We start from the raw sequence: 21,415 nt of genomic DNA, 5'->3' as shown, positions 1-21,415 counted from the left end.
TCAAAGTTATCTTCTGTTTATTCCAAGTCATCGCTAATTCAGTACAACTTATAACAGTGTAAAACTTTTTAAAGACCATTAGATATAGGAACAGAACTAGGCAATTTGGCCCATCAAGCCTGCTTTGCCATTTGATCATGGCTGCTGTTTCTCAACCCCATTCTCTTGCCTTTTCTATGTAACCTTTGATATCCTTATTAATCAAGAATATTAAGGGACTTGACACCAATTACAAACTAAAATTATTTTTTCTTAGAATGCCTCAAATGGTTTTACAAAGTTAAAACTCACACAACATCAGGTTATAGTCCAACAGGTTTAATTGGAAGCACACTAGATTTCGGAGTGGCGCTCCGAAATCTAGTGTGCTTCCAATTAAACCTGTTGGATTATAACCTGGTGTTGTGATTTTTAACTTTGTACACCCCAGTCCAACACCAGCTCCTCCAAATCATTGGTTTAAAACTTAAAAGTAGAAATTTATGGTTTCCATCTGCAAACTTGCTTCAGAACTTGGAGGACATAAAATTCTGCTTTTAAAGTTTTAAAACCATCTTGGCATTGCATCCAACGAAATAAATAATTTTAGTTTGTAATTGATCTCAAGTGCTATTGACACTTTGTTCTGTGGATCTTGTAGTTTCAGTAGTGCACATTGCTCCATGGTGTAGCTGGGAATACAAACAGAGATTAGGCATGTTAAATGTTTGCAAGGTATCTATTAGGATCAGACAAGGGGGTCGGGTGATGTTGGATTAGGAGAGGACGGGGCTGAGGTTTCTGCTGACATTCGGTGGTCGAGTAGGAAGTCCAACTATTGGAAGACTACCATCCTAGAAGTAAAATCTTATGTTTGTTGTTGTGACTTCCCTCTCAATTCTGTCCCAGTCTTTTCTGGGCTTGCTGAAGATTGATGTTTACTGTATTATAGCATTTATCATTCTTGCATTTATTATTTTCACAGCTGGCCAAGAAAGTCAATAATATTGAAACTAGCTGGGCACTAGGAGCAGCATTCCACCTCATCCAGTCACTGAGGAGCACTGCGTGAATTGTAAAGCAAATCTAATGAGACACTTTATTTATGGGGCAGTGAGTCACATGATTGCTACTGTTTTAAAGTCTGAGCACTGATTTCTATCTGCATATAGAAAAAATAACTTCAACTCCAAACTGGTCTCCATTCACTGAAAACAAGTCAGAGATGTGCTCCCTTCGAGAGAGTCTCTCATTGTTTCATGAGGTGGTTAGTTAATTAGGGATGGGGAGGAAGCTATGCTATATTGCTATATTTTTGACTCCTCTTTGATAAATTAAGCAGAAAAATAAAATCAACATCAAGACTTTCAAAAATATACCTTCGATGGAATTGCCATAAGAATGTGGAAATGCTCAATACCAAAACATCACATCGGGCAGTAATCATGAAATGATCTTTCTACTGGACTTGCAGAGAAACTCTGATATACTTAAATACTTTTCAGTATTAACAATTTAATTTGGTTGGTGCTTGCTCCCACTGTAACAAAAGTCTATAAGATGTTGATGTAAATCAGCTCAAAACCTTCAATGACAGTAGATATTTTTAAACATGTCCTGATTACTGTTAGTGATAGCATGCCTAGATTTTTAAAAATTACTCAAATTAAATCTCACTCCAAATTTAGTTCCAGATGTAGGGTTATCTTAGAAGAAGCTTGCTTTCAAAGCTGGTGGGAATGTTTTTTATTCACTTAGGAGCACGAGAACATTAAATCTTCTTATTAGAACCAGCGTTGGTTGTATGAGCAAATAAAGAGTAGTGGGGGAGCCAGGGATTGGCATTTTAACCTCAAGAATATGGGAAGTTGTTATCCTCAACTGATCTTGAATGCCTCCTAGTGACTTTTAACTTGAACCTGTTTTGCCAGGAGACCAGCATCTGATATTAAATTATTTGGAGATGGTAGGGAGTGGAAATATAAAGTAATTAAGCAGTAATTGGGAGATACTCAAATACCACAAATGTGTTAATTTTTAATTGTGACTGTAATAGATGTGTCACCTTGGAAGTCAATTTAGCTCTTGGATAAGTTTGAATTTCAATGGGTTCAAATCACTGTGGTACAAAATTCTGCCTTAACCAGACTTTGATCTCTGTTACATAATTTCCTTACAAGTTTCAAATCTATGACAAGCTGGAGCAGTGTGATGTTGTTAATAAAGCCACTCAGGTTTCAGATTACAATAATGTTTTGTACTGCTATTTTAAGTAACTAACAAATCAGACTAATCAGGTATTAAAATTATGTAACTTAAAAGAAACATTTAAATTCAACTAGTTTATGTCAAGTAATCGAAAGTGTACCTGAAAGCTGTCAAATTTGACTGGCGTTTTTGGTAAATGCTGTGCCAAGAGCTAGTTTCACACTAGCCAGCTGTATAGATCAGAAGACCTATAAATATTGGGTATGGCTCATCAGATTCTCTTACCCAGTCACTGTCTCAGCAATTTAAACATCTCTGATCAAAGTGGTTTCATTTTCAGTCTAGCTTTTAATCAACAAACGCTCACTGAAAGTAGGAGAGCTTTGTTAGCAGTCATGTAAGATTCTCTCTCTCTCTGTCTGCCATGTGCCAAAACCTTGTGGCTATATTTTGTCTCCTGGAACAAAATCTTTGCTGCTTTTATTCAAAAATGATGTATATTGCACAAGTGTATTTAACTGCATGATGGCTGTAAAAATGATTTCATATAAAATATTCACTTGCAGTGATTTCATTGACGAATTCAGGACATCTACACAGAATATTCTCAATACTCTGATCTTATGGTGTAAACTTATCAGATGAGTTTAAACTTTTATCATGAATTAAACAGATATTTTAAATTAAATGATTATTGAATAGTATGCGTGCTTCTTGCTATTTTTCGTTCCTTTCTACTACATCAGCCACATTTAGAAGCAGCTCCACAATCCCTGAAGGACAGACAACTTCAACTTATCTACAGCAGTTGAAGCTCTTATGATGCAGTGGTGTCAGTACATCTGGGTCAGAAAACCTGGGCTGAAGTCCCATCTGCTTCAGCAGTGTGTCATAACATGATTTAAAACTAACCTGTTCAAATAAAATACCTGTACGAGCTACTCACTTGGTTTACCCTTGAAATACATCTAGATTTAATAAAATATACTTAGTTTCTGCATCTGATTATTCACTTTTGCAAACCAAAGACAAAGCTGGAACATTCTTGTTTTACTGACAATACTTTCGTCTTGAAATGGAGGGATAGGTTTTATTTTAAACAAAATCTTATTCAATGAAACTGGTAAGGATGCTAAAGATATGCTGTTTGTTTTGCAACATGGTGTTGCCCCAACTGGCAGACATTGCTTCTGGTAGACTATGCAGCGAAGATGATCAACATTAATCTTTAATCCTGACGGAATAGAGCTCTATATGGTGGGAACACTATCATGCATTGAAGCACACAGGATTACATATAGCACAATCATATCCTTTATAATAGATTCTAGCATTTTCCCTATAACTAACGTCAGGCTACAGGTCTATTCGTAGTCTGTGTTCCCCTTTTTTCTCTCTCCATCCTTTCAAATACCATGTCACTACATTTCTGAATTAATAACATTTTAAGAAATGAAAGGGCAAAGATCATTAGGTTCTAGGGATTTGTCAAATTTAAGTTAATTAATTTTTCACATTAGTACTTTTTAAAAATACAGATAATTAGCTGTTATAGGGATTGAATCCACCCCATTTCCATCACTTTGCATAATGTACCAGCCATCTACAACTACTGACCCTCCCACTATAGTTACACAATACAATATAAATAAAGGAAAGACATCACAATTGGTGGGAGCCTCTAACTAAATTAAAGTATCATTCAATGGCTTAGTTTGTAAAATAAGTGGAGAAACTGACAAGGGTTATGTGTAACTTGAGACTGAAGTGTGAATTCAAGTCAATCAATGCATACGTGTTGAACATAAATGTACTTGATTAAAATAAGGCAAAAGAAAACCTGCAATTAATTCACTCTTTACAGCAGATTGTCACTGCACAGCAACATCAAAACCCTGTTGATTCCAAAATTATTTAATGGGGTAGAAATCTCTTCCAACCTCTGAGATACAAAAGCTTAAACAGATTTAAGAACAGCTTATTCCCTGCTGTTATTAGACTTACAAGTGGACTTTTCAAATTTTAAATTTAATGTTGATCTCACTCTGTGCACCTTTTTCTGCCGTCATAACATTATTCCTTGTTCTGTTCTATTACCCTAATGCACTTTGTATGATATGATCTGCCTGTCCAGTACACAAAACAAAACTTTTGACCGTACTTAGGTAATAAATCAAATCAAAATCAAAAAATGGTTCAGGGGAAAAACTAATATTTGGCAAGAAAATGTCTTAAGACTAACTAAACGTTAGCAATCAGGTTGTTAAATTACCAACTAGTATTGTACTAAAATAATAGTATTTATAGTGATTTATATTAAAAAAGGACACTGAATATGCCCTTGGAGTACAACTGCAGGTAATTTACTTACAGGTACCAACATAAGCTGATTTTTTTTTTTAAAACTGACTGACAAAATAAGATTTTCATCGGTTCAGTTCTTACAATTCACTGTATTCATGAAAACATTAAGCTGGATTTTAAAATTCACAGCACTCTGAGATCAGAACTCTGGAAGCAATTGCATCCTGCTCCAATAAAAATAGTAGGAAAATATGGAAAGTCAATCTATAAAGAGAAAATGAGGTCTGCAGATGCTGGAGTCAGAGATGGAAATGTGTTGCTGGAGAAGCGCAGCAGGTCAGGCAGCATCTAGGGAACAGGAGAATCGACGTTTCGGGCATTAGCCCTTCTTCAGGAATCAATCTATACCCAAGTTCACTGATGGTCTGAGCCAAATAGCACATGACTACCAGAGTTCACCCAGGAAACATCTGAAAGATTTGCTTAATTTGCAAACTTGACTTAGAAATCCTGCTATTTTGCGACCATTCACTTCAAAAGATCCCTCAATTCTGAAGACACCACTTGCAATACCAGTTCACAATGTATCTACATCAAAATTAGAAAGTTTACAAATCACAAAACATGAGTATTACTTTTATTTCTGATATGTAATTTCACTATTTTGGCCTTATTTTATAAAAATACCATTTGTAAGTGTTAATTAACTCTTATAGTATCTCTTGGTTTGCTTTCTCTGCTTTATCTTTACCCTGATAGACCCAGACTGCATCAGATACAAGAGGCTCAGATTTCTTGAAACACAGTGATAGTTCAATGTACACTACGATCTGACGTCTGTGCATACTGTTCACACAAAACAAGTTGCAGAGTCCCTTCCCATAAACAAAATGATAGCAGAGTGTACATTTTGCTCTACAGCGTAACAATTCAATGCATTTAAGCATTCAGGCGGCTTCTCTCTTTTCAATCACATGTTATGATTCATCAGCCTGAATTAATTTGTACTTTCCTTTATAAGATTTAACCATGCATTGGACTGTCACAAACCACAAACAAACTTCACCAGTGAGTGGGCGATGAGGTCATTCTGACTATTTTTGGATTTCTTGTACCATTCACCATCCATGCTGTTCACTGTTCTGTGGCACACTATTTTGGATGCAAGCTGACAAGGAATTTGATAGTAAATATTTGATTTGTACTATACTATGTATTCCATTCCAATGTAATAAATTAGAAAATATAACAAATCAGTCCTTTACAGTGAACAACAGGAATTCAAATAAAAAGTTTCCTAGTGGCCAGAATTTGCAATCCTCCAAAGATAGAAGAAATCCAAGATAGGTGCGAAATACGATTCACCTACTGACGAATGCCATGATTTGCTCCTGGAAATAATGGAAAAAGTTTATTAATAAAATATCAAACATAATCCAAGCCAGTTTTATTATAACACTTTGTTTAAAACAAAAAAATCCTTGAAGTGAGAGCACATGACCCTGCTCCCAGGTTTCTGTCAATGTAATTTTACAATGGCCACTGAGTTATGTAAGAGCAACATTGGCTGAAACAACTAACCCTTTTTCTAAACCTTTTAGTATTTATCATTCAAGTACTGATTAAATTAACAGAGTCCACAAGCAAATGCTTATTCTGATAACCCCCATGAAAATGCATACTCCATTCTTCCTTGTTTCTAATGTCAAACCAAATTTAGCTGTCAATTCCTACCAATTAATAGACCAGTGGAAATCATTCGGTATCCTAATGTGTGTTATTCCATAACTCTCATCCTTACAAATAATAAACTGATTACCTTAATAGGTACAAATGCATTTGTTGCCTGCAGACCAAGACTCCTCAGACAGACCAATGGTATACTTTTAGTTGAATATAATCTTTTCAGCAGGTCTATTGTAGCCATGACAGGGAGATTATGTCTCTGACGCTCTGTTTCAAATGCATTGAGGTGGTTGGTAGACCCTAGATAAACAAGAGGAAACAATGGTTGATGATGGCAGTGGTTAAAATGCAGAGCAGTCAACTCAATTCCATTAGTTAAATGGTGCTTAGATAAATAAGTTGTAAAGCATTATAAGTAAAAGTCTGAGGACAATATAGCAGATTATATCTAATTACCCTCTGGACAATTAGGGGTGGGCAATAAGTGCTGGCCTAGCCAGTGATACCCTCATTCCATCAAAGAATAAAACGCCCCCCCATGATATAGCTGAAAATTCAGCCTATAAGGAGTTGTTTTATTCTTTATAACTGCTTAAAAAAGCAGTTTGATGAATTACTCATTCAACTGAGGCATTCAAAGAGCAGTGGCTGATTATTTAGAGTATTAGAGAAGTACTGCACGAAAATAGACCCTTCGGTCCAAGTCATCCATGCCAACCAGATATTTTAACCCAATCTAGTCCCACCTGCCAGCACTTGGCCCATATCCCTCTAATCCCTTCCAGTTCATATTCCCATCCAGATACCTTTTAAATGTTGTAATTGTACCAGCCTCCACCACTTCCTCTGGCAGCTCATTCCATACATGCACCACCTTCTGCGTGAAAATGTTGCTCCTTAGGTGCCTTTTATATCTTTCCCCTCTCACCCTAAACCTATGGTCTCCAGTTCTTGACTCCCCCACCCCAGGGAAAAGACTTTGTCTATTCATCCGATCCATAGTTTGGGTGAAGATTTGTAGCTCGGGTGCTCGTTGTTGTGGTTCTGTTTGCCGAGCTGGAAATTTTTGTTGCAAAAGTTTCGTCCCCTGTCTAGGTGACATCCTCGCAGACGACAAGCAACATGAATTCAACTGGGACAACACTACCATGATATGGCAAGCCAAACAAAGAACAGCCAGGGAATTCCTAGAAGCATGGCACTCATCCACAAACACATCGACCTGGACCCAATGTACCGGCCACTACAGCGGACAGCTGAAACTGACAACCGGAAGCGGCAGGGACAGGCCACTATAAATGCCGGAGGAAACACCACAGAAGCACTTCACAGGAGGCTCCCAAGCACTGAGGATGTCACCTAGACAGGGGACGAAACATTTGCAACAAAAATTTCCAGCTATCTGATCCATGCCCCTCATGATTTTATAAACCTCTGTAAGGTCACCCCTCAGCCTCCGACGCTCCAGGGAAAACAGCCCCAGCCAATTCAGCCTCTCCCCATAGCTCAAATCCTCCAACTCTGGCAACATCCTGAAATCTTTTCTGAATGCTTTTAAAGTTTCACAACATCCTTCCGACAGAAAAAAAACAGGAAAGGATAGGACATTGGCACCAGGTTAAAATGCTCAGACAGTTGATGCAGACACAATAGAGTCCACTTCCTGTTCAATTCTGAACTGCTGCAATTCTGAACTGCTGAGATAGATTAAAACACTACCAATATTCATGCTGTTATCAAAGGCGAGGTTCAATTTTTGATCTGTACTGAGCTGGTATCAGTTTGAATACTGAAAATGGCATCAGCATCCATGGCTAGGATGTGGGAGATTTATAAAGAAAAAGCCAGCATTTCTGACAACTATCCACTGGCAGTGGGCAATGTTAATAGGGAGGAACATCAGGCACAAGATTATCTTGACTCTGGAGGTGTACAATTATGGTAGCCCGAGGTCAATTATTTCTAGCTTTTAAATACTGGTTCACCAGAATGCTGTATTTGGTCATAAATGCCTTGAGGAACACTGAGACAAAGCTATAATGCTTTCCTCAGCCAATCAGCCAGGTTTTGGGAGCAGAGTGAAGACATACCAATCACACACATGTACCTCCGACCTCAGGAGGTTACCTGCTCACAATCAGCTTCACTTGGCAGATGAGTGGGTCAGAAAAGGAAGTAGTCATGTAAATTATAGGAATGAGAACCCAAATGGGATATCCAGGATGAAAACTTGCAAAGTCTACACAGAGTGCATTAAAGTGAGAATTCTTAGAAAGAGAACCTAGTGTTTTTTTTAAAAAAACCAGCCTTCATCACCAAAAATGACCCCATTTACAGTTAAACTAGCCAGAGACAAAGATTCTCCTACCTAGGTCTTTGCCATTGTAGGCTGCCTCGCTGAGATGTTGAGAGAGACTAACAACATCCCCAAAACCCAGGTTGACTCCCTGCCCTGCTAATGGGTGAACTCTGTGTGCAGCATCCCTATAAAAGGAAGGAAATTACAAATTAAGAGAATACTTATTAAGCAATGAAACAATTTTCCCTACCAAGTCACTAGGAGGAGGATCCAGTCATATCAAGACAACCAGATTTTACTTTCATCATTTCCAATCGAGAAAGGAAAATCAAAATATAATACTCAGACCTTTCCGCACACTATTTAAATTATGCAAAAAGTGCATGTTTATTTAGCAGGACAACGTTGTTGGATTTGTCACTTTGCATATTGAAAAGGGTTTTTATTCTCCCAACAGATAATGATATTATAAAAGCTAACTAATCAAAATTATTGAAGCCCACAAAAGGAGCTGAACTAACATTAGAATATCTCTGTACAGTTCTCAACCTGTAATAGCGAAAACAGATTAACTGTTTATTCATCTGAGTAGGCCTGATGATGGTGCAGTTTCTTATTTTCAGAAAGCAGTGTGTTTTCTAACAACTTCAAAATCATCAGCCATGGTTCACTTGTACCTCTCTGGCCTGAGAGACTTGTGGGTTCATGTCTTAATCCAAATATGAGCATAAAAGTCTCAGCTAATATTCCAGCACAACAGTGACGGAATGACGTAATGCAGGAAGTATTATCTTTCTGATGAGACATGAAATAGATTTTCATCTTCATTCTCAAGTGAACCCAATGACACTTTTTATCCCAAACAATATCCTTTCATTAAATCTTTGTCCACAGCATATGGTTGTTTGAGGAAGCTTGCTGTTATCAAATTGGCTGTTCTGTTTCCTATATTACAGTAATGCCCATAGTTTTTAAAAAATTCACTGGCTTCAATGCATATCGGCATGGCCTGAGGTCATGAAAAGATCCGAAATCCAATGACATTTTCATCTTTCAAAATTAATTTAATTGATTGTGTAAGTGTTGAGACACATTCTATGAGTGCTTTGTAAACCCAAGACCCATTTAATCAGCCTTATATACACTAATATTGCTCCTTGCATCATAGCATTATATTAATTATTTAATTAGTTTCTCCAATGACAATTTTGGCACTTGCGGCTCAAATAAAACTTGGAATGGTATAGCAAAGATGACTATTTGATCCATTGCATCTGTGCTCAGCAGAACTACCAATTACTCCCATTCTTTTCTATGGCTTCTCAAGTTAAACAGAGATACAATTTTCTATGGAAGGTTACTGCTGAAGTTCCATCAACCTTTCAAACGGGGCATTCTCAAACCCTCAGTAAAACTTGAAGTTGGGTCAAAATTCTGGAATTTTCTCCCTAAGGGCACTGTGGATCAACCGACAGCACAGGAACTGCAGCAGTTTAAGGTGACAGCTCACCACCACCTTCTCAAGGACAGTAATAAATTTTAGTGAGTTTTGAGAAGATTTGTAGCTCACAGCAATAATAACAAAGACAGCAATAAATGCTGGCTCGCCAGCAACGTTCACATACTACGAGTGAATTTAAAAAGAAACTCTTGAATTTTGCGAAAATTTGATTTTGAGACGTGGTTTTTAGACCATAAAATGTAGGAGCAGAAATAGGCCATTCAGCCCATTAATTTGCTCCACTAACAATAGCATGTGTTTAAATTTGCACTGACCAATAGCAATTTACATTTAAATTGTGAAAATAGAGTTAATGTTCCTCAGAACTTCTGAAGGAGGGTCACTGAACTCAAATTATTAACTCTGTTTTCACTCCACAGATGTGGCCAGATCTGCTGGGTTTCTCAGCAATACCTGTGTGTTTTGTTTGTTTAAGATCTCCAGCAACTGCAGTTCTTTGTTTTACATTTAAGTTATACTGTTTATATAGTAAGATATCCTAAGACACTTGACAAGAGCATTATCAAACACACTGAGTCATTTAAGGAGATTTCTTGAGGAGCTCTTTAAAAGGAAAGAGGCTGAAGGAGAAAATTCCAGAACCTAGGGAAGCTAAGTGTGTTTGCAAGGTCACATGAGAACACAATCATGGATGGAGCAGACATCTGCAGCATTCAACCTGCCTTGCTGTGAACAGTAAGATACAAGAATTCTCCAAAAGCCAGCTTCAGGTTTCTACTGTCCTGTCAAAAGGGCCACAGTACAAGGATCAAATAGTTGCCTGCTGCATTCAAAGGGACACCTCCCAATGATAATACTAGCACACAAGTTGGCTTCCCAGACTTTCGATCTCAGATGGGTCACAATGTAGGAGGTAGGGATAGGGAATTGATCTTACCCAATGAGAGCAACACGTGGTCTAACATACTTCGTGGCATGACCCAATCCAAGTGGAAACATAGCCCTGCTTTTTGGGTCAATGTGAGCCACGCTTGGTGGCAGCTGACGTACCGATGTGCCAGATGGCATCAGGAACATTAAAGCTGTCTTTAACATGGAGCTTGCAGTGTCAATAAATTCTGAGTGATTCTCATTGCTCCACTACAAAAAAGAAAGTCAAAATATCAATAAACATTTACGTTTTGCAGAGATCAGAACTTTAGCACCATTTTATGACAAATCAAAATATTATCATATTGCAATTAGTACAAATTGAGTGTTTGTTTTAAATATTTACTCAATAATAGAAGTAAAGTCGCCATAGTCTCAGAGGACAATAGGGCTGCTCTTTCATTAAAGAGACAACTGATGCTGAGTTTAACCTGAGGGTCATCAAGCCTCAGATGTGAGAGGGGTCAAGGAGGTAGAGTTTACATGGTGACTTCAACTAATACAGGAACTGAACCCATGCTTTTGGCAACACTTTGCATCACAAACCAGCTATCCAACACCCAAGTTTATGAGCACCACCCTGGTGAACTACAATAAAACTGAACAGTTTTCTGCATAGTAAATTGCTGATTTTGTTACAGTGATGTAGCAGAGCCAAATGAAAGCCATACAAGGTATTGATGACTAACGTCAAAGAATGTTCCAGGAAAGGCAGATCCAGTTTAGCAATAACGCTCACTAACTCCCCCTTGGGCAAGCAGCCCATCACGCATGGACCCTACTGTCAGGACACAAGTGCTGGAGGCTGCCAGTCTAGTAGAAACACAGCAGCATGAGTAAATGAGCAAGCATAGAAAATGAAAAAAATTTAATTGTTTCAATCAAGTCTCCAGCTTGCTTTCATAGCAGAAGAATATTCACATCTGGCAGAACTCCAGGCAATTCAGAAAAAATAAGCATACCTCCGCTGTAAAGCAGTAGGGAATGGGTTTGCAAAGCATAGCCTCACAGAAATCCACTTAATACATTAAATCTGATCACTTGAATGTGTTTTTTTAAAAATTCACAGCAACAGAAGTTTCAATTTCTTTTCCCTCAATTTTCTAACCGGTCTTGAAAGAGAAATTTTGCTTTCAGATTCTCATTTCAGAGTCTTTACAGTAAATATTGACTTTTAAGTAATATATATCAGAACTTAGGAACACGAGTACGTCTTTCAGTCCATTGAGCCTCACAAAAGACCTAGTCGTTCAATATAATCACTGCTGATTAAACAATTCAATGCCTTCACCCATCCTATCACCTTACTCTGAATGGTCCAAGTATAAATAATTGCTGATGAATTGCTCATCGTCCTGCGCTGTTTAATTGTTAAGTGAACAGCAAAACAGGCAGTCTTCAGAAATTACTTCATAGTGTCACCTATTAGCCAGAACTTCCAATTACGTGTTCAAAAACAGCTACTTACCTATAAGATTTCAATGCTTACATAAATAATTTAGATGTTGACTTACAACTGTGAAAAAAAAAGTGACAGCAGGAAGTTAGGCAGACAGCGTTCCTACTCACCAGCACTAATAATAAGACAGTTAGATAGGCATTAGAGCTCGACGATGTGCATTGGCATTCCAGAGTTAGCGCAAACAGCAAGTCTAATTTATTCTTTTCTCTCATGGATGAACATTGCCTGAACTCTGCATTGACCAATATCCAATGTGCAACATCCCAATTCAACTATGCACCTAGTAGCCCCATCTTCACATTTCACTTACAAAAGCTGAATTGATGGCATCCACAAATGTCTCTTCATCCATACTGAGCAGGTCAGATGCATGCTGGTGGGAAGTTGACCACACTAAGGAACTGAGATTATCAGACAGCTAGAGAGACAAAGTTCAAGGATTGCATTAGTCAGACCTAATCATTCTTATACAATGATATTAAAATGCACCCCACTCTTTGCCCAAAATTAGTCACTTACAGCTGGTAACAGCTCCCATAAGAATTGATTTGCAATGTCCATTATAAAGATCATGTCTTTTTATTTTCATGGTGTTTTTTTAAAACTGGGACTTAAATGAAGAACAAACTGTTTTAAAACTAGGGATTCGAAAGGTTGCTGCCTGCTTTGAATGCAAATAATTTTATACTTATTGTGAATACTGCTTGCACGACTGTGGGTTGGTTATAGCAATGGTTAAAGACGAACTGGTTAAAGACATAAAAGGGTTGTGTACAAATGGAACTTTAGTTGGCAACAAGTAGCAGATTACTTTGTAGACTAGAGACCAGTTACAGGACAAACATCTTCTGCCTGCCAACAATTCTGTGATTAGTCTTCAAGTAAGTGAATAGCGTGCAGAGAAACCTTCAGATCAGCACCAGCTCAGCAGCTCTCTGCAATAAAAGGCACTTTTGGTTTGAAGAAAACCTTTATCTTTCCTTCAGCTGTTGCTATAAGTTGTGACTTTTAATTGATTAGAGACCTTTCATAAGTGAACCAGCCACCCCCTGCCTCTTACAAGTCAGTGGAAGCATCCTAATGATCAGCAAAAGAATCATCTCACCAACCTTTGTGACCAGGAACCACTGAACTACTTTCCCAGTATTTCTCGCTGTCCATAACTTTTTTTTGTGTACTGTGAACTCGGATTTATTCAAATACAAACAGAATAGAAAAGTAATCTAAGACATGACAGATGGTTAAGTGCAGCATGCTTTTAAGGAACAGGTGACTTTGGGTCCAAACATTCCCAAGTTCTCCACTACTGGCGTTTCCTCGTCTTACATCTGGACCGGTTGGTCACTATAATGAGGAGTGAACAACTGCCATTATCCATATTGCAGGTGATCAGCACAACTGTAGAAGGCAAACTAGATGGATCTGAACCTCTTTCTGTTCAGAAATCGTTTACACTGAAAGCATTGATTCAAACACTTCTTAAAAATGAACTCACGATCAGAAGTAGTAGTTGAGGCAAATGGCATGGATGCATTGAAGGGAAAGTTAGATAAACATAAGAGGGAGAAAGGAATAAAAGGATAAGTTCAAGGGGTTACAAGGAGGTGAATCATGTAAAACAAACAATAGTATTAACTTGTTAGGTCATGAATGGTTTCTGGGCTACAAATATGATATATTCAATGTTGAGTACTCATAAAAGGATTGTGCAATCATGAACATTTTAACCAAGGTCTCTGACTTAATGACAAACTTTTTAATACAATGGTTTCAGAGAATCTGCATCTTATAGTTCAGAAAGTAAATTTAAATTGAAACTGAAGTGTACCGGAAGCATTGCGATTGGCCCAGTCACCAGAAACCTCTGCCAAGCCACATTGTTGTCAGTAGGCTAAAGATTTAAAAGAAAGAAAAAATTAGTTGGAAGCAATGACAATCTCACACTTCATTCACAAATTAAATAGTCTTGCACAGATATCTGTCAATTGTTCGAGTACATTCTCAGTCATCTACTTACTTCAGCAAGGCGAAGGGTAGCAACCACAGCAGACTGATCGTATTTCCACTGCATAGTCTGAATACCAGCAGACTGCCGCACCATTGAGTTTGGACCATCTGCACCAATCTATTTGGATGAAAGATATTACCTTTTAATGTAGTCAAGCTTAACTAATCAGAAAACAGTAATTACATCAACACCATGGATGTGATTAGTTATTATTCCCGCAACCCAGGTCCTCTATTCCATATGTTTTAGATGACTTTTGACATTACATTATTGATACATCACAGGTAGATTTAATTTGGGGATAATTATGACAATTAATCAGTTCATTCAATGTGCACAATGAAATACAGTATGGATGTAGAAGAATATGTAGAACTTCAACTTCTTTCAGATTTTCAGACTGCAGGCCTGTGACCAGTGATGTGCCACAAGGATCGGTGCTGGATCCATTGTTTTTTGTGATTTGGATGTGAACATAGGAGGTATAGTTAGTAAGTTTGCAGATGACACCAAAATTGGAGGCTTAGTGGGCAGAGATGAAAGTTAACTCAGAGTACAACAGGATCTTGATCAGATGGTCTAATGGGCTGAGGAGTGGCAGATGGAGTTTGATTTAGATAAATGCAAGGTGTGCATTTTGGAAAGCCAAATCAGAGCAGGACATATACAGTTAATGGTAAGGTGCTGGGGAGTGTTGCTGAACAAAGAGACTTTGGAGTCCAGGCTCATAGTTCCTTGAAAGTGAAGGTGCAGGTAGATAGGATAGTGAAGGCGGCATTTGATATGCTTTCCTTTATTGGTCAGAACATTGAGTATAGGATTGGAAGGTCATGTTGCGGCTGTACAGGACAGTGGTTAGGCCACTTTCGGAATATTGTGTGCAATTCTAGTCTCTCTCTCTCTCGGAAGCATGTTGTGAAACTTAAAAGGATTCAGAAAAGATTTACAAGGATGTGGCCAGGGTTGGAGGATTTGAGCTAAAGGGAGAGGCTGAAAAGTCTGAGGCTGTTTTCCCTGGAGCGTCGAAGACTATATGGTGACCTAATAGCCATTTATAAAATCACAAGGGGCATGGATAAGGTAAATATACAAAAGTCTTTTCCCCAGGGTGGGTGAATCCAGAACTCAAGGGCATTGGTTTAGGGTGAGAGAAGAAAAATTTAAAAGGGACCCAAGGGGCAACTTTTTACATAGGGTGTATTGGATGTACAAAATGAGCTGCCGGAGGTAGTAGGGGAAGCTGGTACAATTACAACATTTAAAAGCCATCTGAATGGGTATATGATTAGGAAGGGTTCGGAGAGATAAGGGCTAAGTGCTGGCAAATGGAACTAGATTAGGTTAGGATGTCTGGTCGGCATTGATGAGTCTGTTTCCATGCTGTACATCCCTATAACTCTACTAGATTCCCTGCCCGAAGGATATTGGAAATGGGAAAAGCTACTTTGTTTCATGTGCCTGCATGTCTGTGCATGTGTGAGTGTGCGTGAGTTTAAAGGGGAATTAATTTTAATTAGTAGGGTTGTATGCTGACAGTTCATAACTGTTTACCTGTAGCTAGAATCTAATTACTTGTAATAAATAGTACTTTTTGTTGAGAACAAAAACCTGTTCCATATTTTCTATCAATTAGGGTCTAAAAGACAGGTAAAATTGAGAAAGAATACTTTTTAAAATCTTTAACTTTTGTGATGACTCTAGAAATAGTGGGGATCAACTTCCAGCACACTATCCCAATGAGATATACTGCATTGCACACCTCACCTCACTGCAAACCTTCCTGCTGCAAATCAATAAGAAATAACAATGCTGACCAAATATCAATAAAAAATAACTGCATAAAAATATGCAGTGGGATTGGTCATGAACTGTGTACCTTCAAGATGATTTACACCTAAAATCTTAGCATGACTTTTCTCTTAACAGATTCTAGAGCCTCAAGCCCATTTTCTGAGCTTTATTACACATTGACACCCTCAAGTTTCAAATGCAGTGTAATGGGTGAAAGCATCCTGCAGTCAGGCAAGTACACCATCTTTCATGGAACTCAATAGAAGGTCCCAGGATTAAAATGTAGGACTGTGTGGAACAGTGCCAGGGACGTTACATCAGAGCTTCATGTCTCAAATCTTGGATGGGAGAAGAAAGCAAAGGAAACATGGACAATTGGTCAGGTTTCATCTCTCAGAAAACATAAGCAGATGCCAAGTGAGAGTAGGATCAGAATCAGCTGGGATATCTGACCCAACATTGAGGATGACTGACAACATCTATAACAACCAGTCAAAGGCACCAGAAGGACTGCAGTGTACCCTGAAGTGTACTCTATAATGAAGTGACACCTCTAGTCAGGAAGGGAACAGGGTAAAAATTAAAAACATGACATGTTCATCACATGCTGAGAGTTTGATTTCACTATTGCTTACCAGTACTGATGCCTGAAGTTTACTCCCATCAGCAAGTTCAATTTGCACCCATGGGTTCATATCAGGTGTTAGGTTTGGTTCTGGCCACGTATAGTTCACCACTTTGCTTCTGTATAATACACGCACTCTGTCTGAGAGGAAACAAAACACAAATTTATTTCATGGTTCTCTGCAGTTTCTGAATGGCCTGGACAGAGTGGATGTCAGGAAGATGTTTCCATTGGTAGGACAGGCTGGGACTTGAGGACAGAGTCTTAGATAAAGGGAAGACCTTTTAGAACAGAGATAAGAGTGGTGGATCTACCAAATTCATTGCCACAGGCTGTGGAGGCCAAGTCATTGAGTATATTTAATATTGAGATAGGTGGTTCTTGATTGTCAAGAGGATTAAGGGTTACGGGGAGAAGGCCAGAGAATGGGAATGAGAAACTGATCAACTATGATTGAATGGTGGGGTTGAATGGCTTAACTTCTGCTCCTTTCTCTTATTTCACCACCTGCCACAGGTGTCCTTCATGTCCTATAGGAAGAATTCCTAAATTGCACCAAGTTCCATTCATTCCTAACCCCCATCCCTACAGATGTACACTGGCTCCAGGTTAAGAAACACCTCAATTTTACAAATTCACATTCTTGTTTTTAAATCTCTGACTCACTCCTCTGTAATATCTCCAAGCCTTCAAATGATGTGTTTCTCCAAATTTGGCCACTTATTCAATCACTTTATCAATGACAACCATGCCTTCAGCTGCCTTGGCTAAGCTCTGGAATTCCCTCCCTTGCCTCTTTATCTCTCTTTTGGAAGATGTTGGACAACCCTTTCAGATTTCTGTGCTCCTCCAATTCTGACCCTCTTGCACAGCCCTGATATTCATCACCATCACTGGCAAACTTTAATTAGCTGGACCCTAAGGTATGGTACACCCTTTCATCTACTCTCTCTTTAAAGCAACTTCTTTAACCAAGTTTTTGATTGTATGCACTGTAGTTCAGTGTCACATTTTACTTGACAGCTTCCTGTGATATGTATTGGGATTCTTTTTTAAATTGAACTGTGTTAAATGCACTGTATAAATGCAAATTATTGTTGCTAAAAGAGAGCAAAATTTCTTCCTGCTCCATCCTGCAGCAGCAAATCTTTATAGAGCAATGAAATCATGACTAGATCATCTAGTCCAGCACTGACTCACAGTGACAGCAGTATGTTACATCAACAAGCAGCATTGCAAGAATCCATCAAGGCTCCTTTGACAGTACCTGTCTTCCAAACAGCACATAGTGACTCTACACCACCTGGATTGCAGCAGTTTAGTAATGTGCTCACCATCACTTTCCAGAACCAGGGGGACTGAGATATTGAGAAACCAGAGACTGGTAAGACTGTGGAATTCACTACCATAGTAAATGGTTGAGGTCAAAACATTATGCGTTTTCAAGGAGGTGGTAAATATAGTTCTTGAGTCTAAAGGGATCTCGGGATATTGGGGAAAACAGGATTAGGGTATGTGCTCAACGATCAGCCAAGATCATATTGAATGACCGAGCAGGTTTGAGGCGTCAAATGGCTTATACCCGTTCCTATGTTTCTCAAGTACAAATATAAAATGAGTGATAAATGCCGAACCCACTCTGCTTCCCTGAATGAATGCTTAAAAACTATTGTTATAGCCATTACAAAGTGCTAACTCTGCCTTTTTGTCAAAGCAATGCTGTGATTTTTTTTAACATTTCCAAGAGTCCAGCTGGAGTCTCAGTTTAATATCTCATCTGAAAGACAGATGCTAAAGCAAGATACTAAGTGATGGGTTAAATTTAGGGAATCACCCTCAGTCAGCACCTTTAGAAAAGTGAACAAATCCAAATGGAAGTGAAATTACAAGATCACACTTGATGCATTGCTTATACTTCATAGCACTGTAATTACCTCAGCACCCTGTTTTTAAAAGCATTCAGTAGCTTTTGAGAGATCAACACCTACCAGCAGCAGTCAGTTGTTTAGACAAAGCTGACAATATCACGTCATTCTCAACAATGAAGCCAATGTCCTCCAACAGGTTAGCTTTGTCAAATGTAATCATTGCATCTGAACATTCATCCCAAACCTGAGTAGAAAACAAGTGAAGTTTAGAGTCACAGTTCACTCTCGCTTATGCAACAGAACATGGTAGAAGCTAACCATTCGAGAAAGGATCCAGGAATACCAGTTTGTTCAGCCCAGCCTGTCAATTTGGTCATTCTATAGATCTGTTCTCATGGCTTGCCCCATCTTCCTGAACCATTTGAGGAATTAAAACATATCTTTTTCCTCTCACAAATGCTTGAAACTTAATGACACTGTGTACGAGGGGGGTAAGGTAGTTACTGAAAAATGATGATCGGCTTGCATTCATCTTAGGATTACTTCATTTTACTCCCAGTTCATAAGTAACCAGAAAGGATTCCTACCTTTACCAATAAATCACTTTACAACTTATAAAACCTTGATCAAGTCTCCATTTTGCCTTACCAATTTTCTATTTTCTTCCTTTAGCATACCAAGTTAGGTGATGAGATCAAACAAGGAGGATTTGTTCAATCACTTGGAAATGCCAACTATACTGTCCTTTCTTTCATTTCTCATATTAACAATCATCTTCTGAAGTCCCAAATTTTACAGTTCTACAGACAGCAAAACCTCATTCAACTGTTTACTCTTCACTTCAGCCTGGATGGTAGATGTTAGAGATAAAGCAATTTATTACTGCTGAGCTGGACTGTGTGTGCTGGGGACGTCCATCATCAAGGCACAGTACAGTGACAGTAGCAATGGTTTATCATTCGTTTATCCAATCTCTCGTTCAGGGTTGCTCAGGCCAATTAAAAGTGGCTCATTTCCAAAGCCAAAATCAGGTAATACTAAACAGCTGATCCTAATCCCAACATTTTATTTTATTCATTCATGAATGTGGACATTGCTAGCAAGGCAGCATGTATCTTCCATATTCTTGTTAAGATGGTGGCAAGCTGCTTTCTTGAAAGGCTTCAGTCCATTTCTTGAATGTGGCTACAGTTGTAAGAAAACAGAAGGTGGTGAGTTGATAGGAAATGTTAATCCTGGAGTTCAGTTGCTAGTGGTGTACTGCAAGGATTGGTTTGGGGCCACTGCTGTTTGTCATTTTTATAAATGACTTGAATGAGGGTGTAGAATGATGGGTTAGTAAGTTTGCGGATGCCACTCAGGTCAGTGGAGCTGTAGACAGTGCAGAAGGATGCTGCAGGTTACAAAGGAACATAGATAAGCTGCAGAGCTGGGCTGAGAGGTGAAAAATGGAGTTTAATGCAGAAAAGTGTGAAGTGATTCACTTTGGAATGAGTAACAGGAATACAGAGTACTGAGCTAATGGTAAGATTCTTGATTGTGTGGATGAGCAGAGAGATCTCGATGTCCATGTGCATAGACCCCTGAAAGTTGCCACCCAGGTTGATAGGGTTGTTAAGATGATGCATGGTGTGTTAGCTTTTATTAGTAAAGGCATTGCGTATAAGAGCCATGAGTGCATGTTACAGCTGTATAAAACTCTGGTGCGACCACACTTGGAGCAATGTGTACAGTTCTGATTGCCACATTATAGGAAGGATGTGGAAGCATTGGAAAGGGTGCAGAGGAGATTTACCAGGATGTTGCCTATTATGGTGGGAATGTCGTATGAGGAAAGGCTGAGGGACTAGAAGCTGTTTTCGTTAGAGAAGGTTGAGAGGTTACTTAATAGAGACATGCAAGATGATAAGAGGATGAGATAGGGTGGACAGTGAGAGCCTTTTTCCTTGGATGGTGATGGGTAGCACAAGGGGACATAGCTTTAAATTGAGGGGTGATAGATATCAGAGATAGGTTCTTTACTCAGTAGTAAGGGCATGGATACCCTGCCTGCAATAGTAGTAGACTCACCAACTTTAAGGGCATCTAAATGATCATTGGATAAACATATGGATGATAATGGAATAGTGTAGGATAGATGGGCTTCAGGTTGGTTTCAAAGATCGGTGCAACATCAAAGGCCAAAGGGCCTGTACTGCACTGTAATGTTCTATTTGGTGCAGGTACACCAAGAGCTGTTCGCAAGGGAGCTCCAGGATTTTGGCCCAGCAGTGATGTCGTTCAAAGTCAGAACATGATGAAATTTGGGAAGTAAATTTGCTCAGTGGCATGCCCATGTATCTGCTGTCTCACTCTTCTAAATATAGAGGTCAAGAGTTTGGAAAGTGCTATCAGGATGAATCATAGTGAGGTGTTGCAGCGCAACATGTAAATACTGCTGCCACCTTATATTGTTGATGGAAGGAGTGAATATTGAAGGTAGTAGATAGATTGCCAGTCAAATGGGCTGCTTTGCCCTGGATAGCATTCAGCTGGAGTCTTGTTGGTGCTGTACTCATTTAGACAAGTGGACAATATTCATTTACATCCCTGACTCTTGCCTTTTAGACAGAAAGGCTTTAGGAAGTTTGGTGTAAGGTCACTTATCAGAAATACTGCTCTTACAGCCACAGCGCATGCGTGCGTCTAGTCTTGTTAAGCATCTGGCTGATAGTAACCCCTGAATTAGTGGGGGATTCAGCAATGGTAATATCATTTAACATCAAGGGGAGAAAATTGTTTCCTGGCATTTCT

The 21,415-nt window shown here is 38.8% G+C and overlaps 2 protein-coding genes across 5 annotated transcripts in view; one reads left to right on the top strand and one right to left on the bottom strand.

The window, feature by feature from the left end:
• Positions 1–2,881, top strand: part of entpd5a (ectonucleoside triphosphate diphosphohydrolase 5a) — a 61,236-nt gene extending 58,355 nt beyond the window's left edge. For all 4 annotated transcript variants that reach the window (XM_043697085.2, XM_043697083.2, XM_043697084.2 and 1 more), the window contains one exon: positions 965–2,881. In XM_043697085.2, coding sequence (XP_043553020.1) covers positions 965–1,051 — 87 coding nt within the window. In that variant the 3' untranslated portion in view covers positions 1,052–2,881. The remainder of the gene's footprint in view (positions 1–964) is intronic.
• Positions 1–21,415, bottom strand: part of coq6 (coenzyme Q6 monooxygenase) — a 30,881-nt gene continuing 9,466 nt past the window's right edge. Inside the window, exons 4-12 of the mRNA XM_043697081.2 lie at positions 18,743–18,866; positions 16,765–16,895; positions 14,348–14,455; positions 14,159–14,221; positions 12,641–12,748; positions 10,876–11,078; positions 8,546–8,661; positions 6,311–6,477; positions 1–5,882 (exon numbers count right to left, since the gene is read on the bottom strand). Of these exons, the coding sequence (XP_043553016.1) occupies positions 5,853–5,882; positions 6,311–6,477; positions 8,546–8,661; positions 10,876–11,078; positions 12,641–12,748; positions 14,159–14,221; positions 14,348–14,455; positions 16,765–16,895; positions 18,743–18,866 (1,050 nt within the window). The 3' untranslated portion in view covers positions 1–5,852. The remainder of the gene's footprint in view (positions 5,883–6,310; positions 6,478–8,545; positions 8,662–10,875; positions 11,079–12,640; positions 12,749–14,158; positions 14,222–14,347; positions 14,456–16,764; positions 16,896–18,742; positions 18,867–21,415) is intronic.

This window comes from Chiloscyllium plagiosum, unplaced genomic scaffold (genome assembly GCF_037043375.1).
Source record: "Chiloscyllium plagiosum isolate Xiang-an unplaced genomic scaffold, Cpla_swu_hap1 HiC_scaffold_8, whole genome shotgun sequence".
NCBI classification, from domain to species: domain Eukaryota; kingdom Metazoa; phylum Chordata; class Chondrichthyes; order Orectolobiformes; family Hemiscylliidae; genus Chiloscyllium; species Chiloscyllium plagiosum.
The sequence above is the reverse complement of the archived record's forward strand: the minus strand, read 5'-3'. Positions and strand labels throughout refer to the sequence as shown.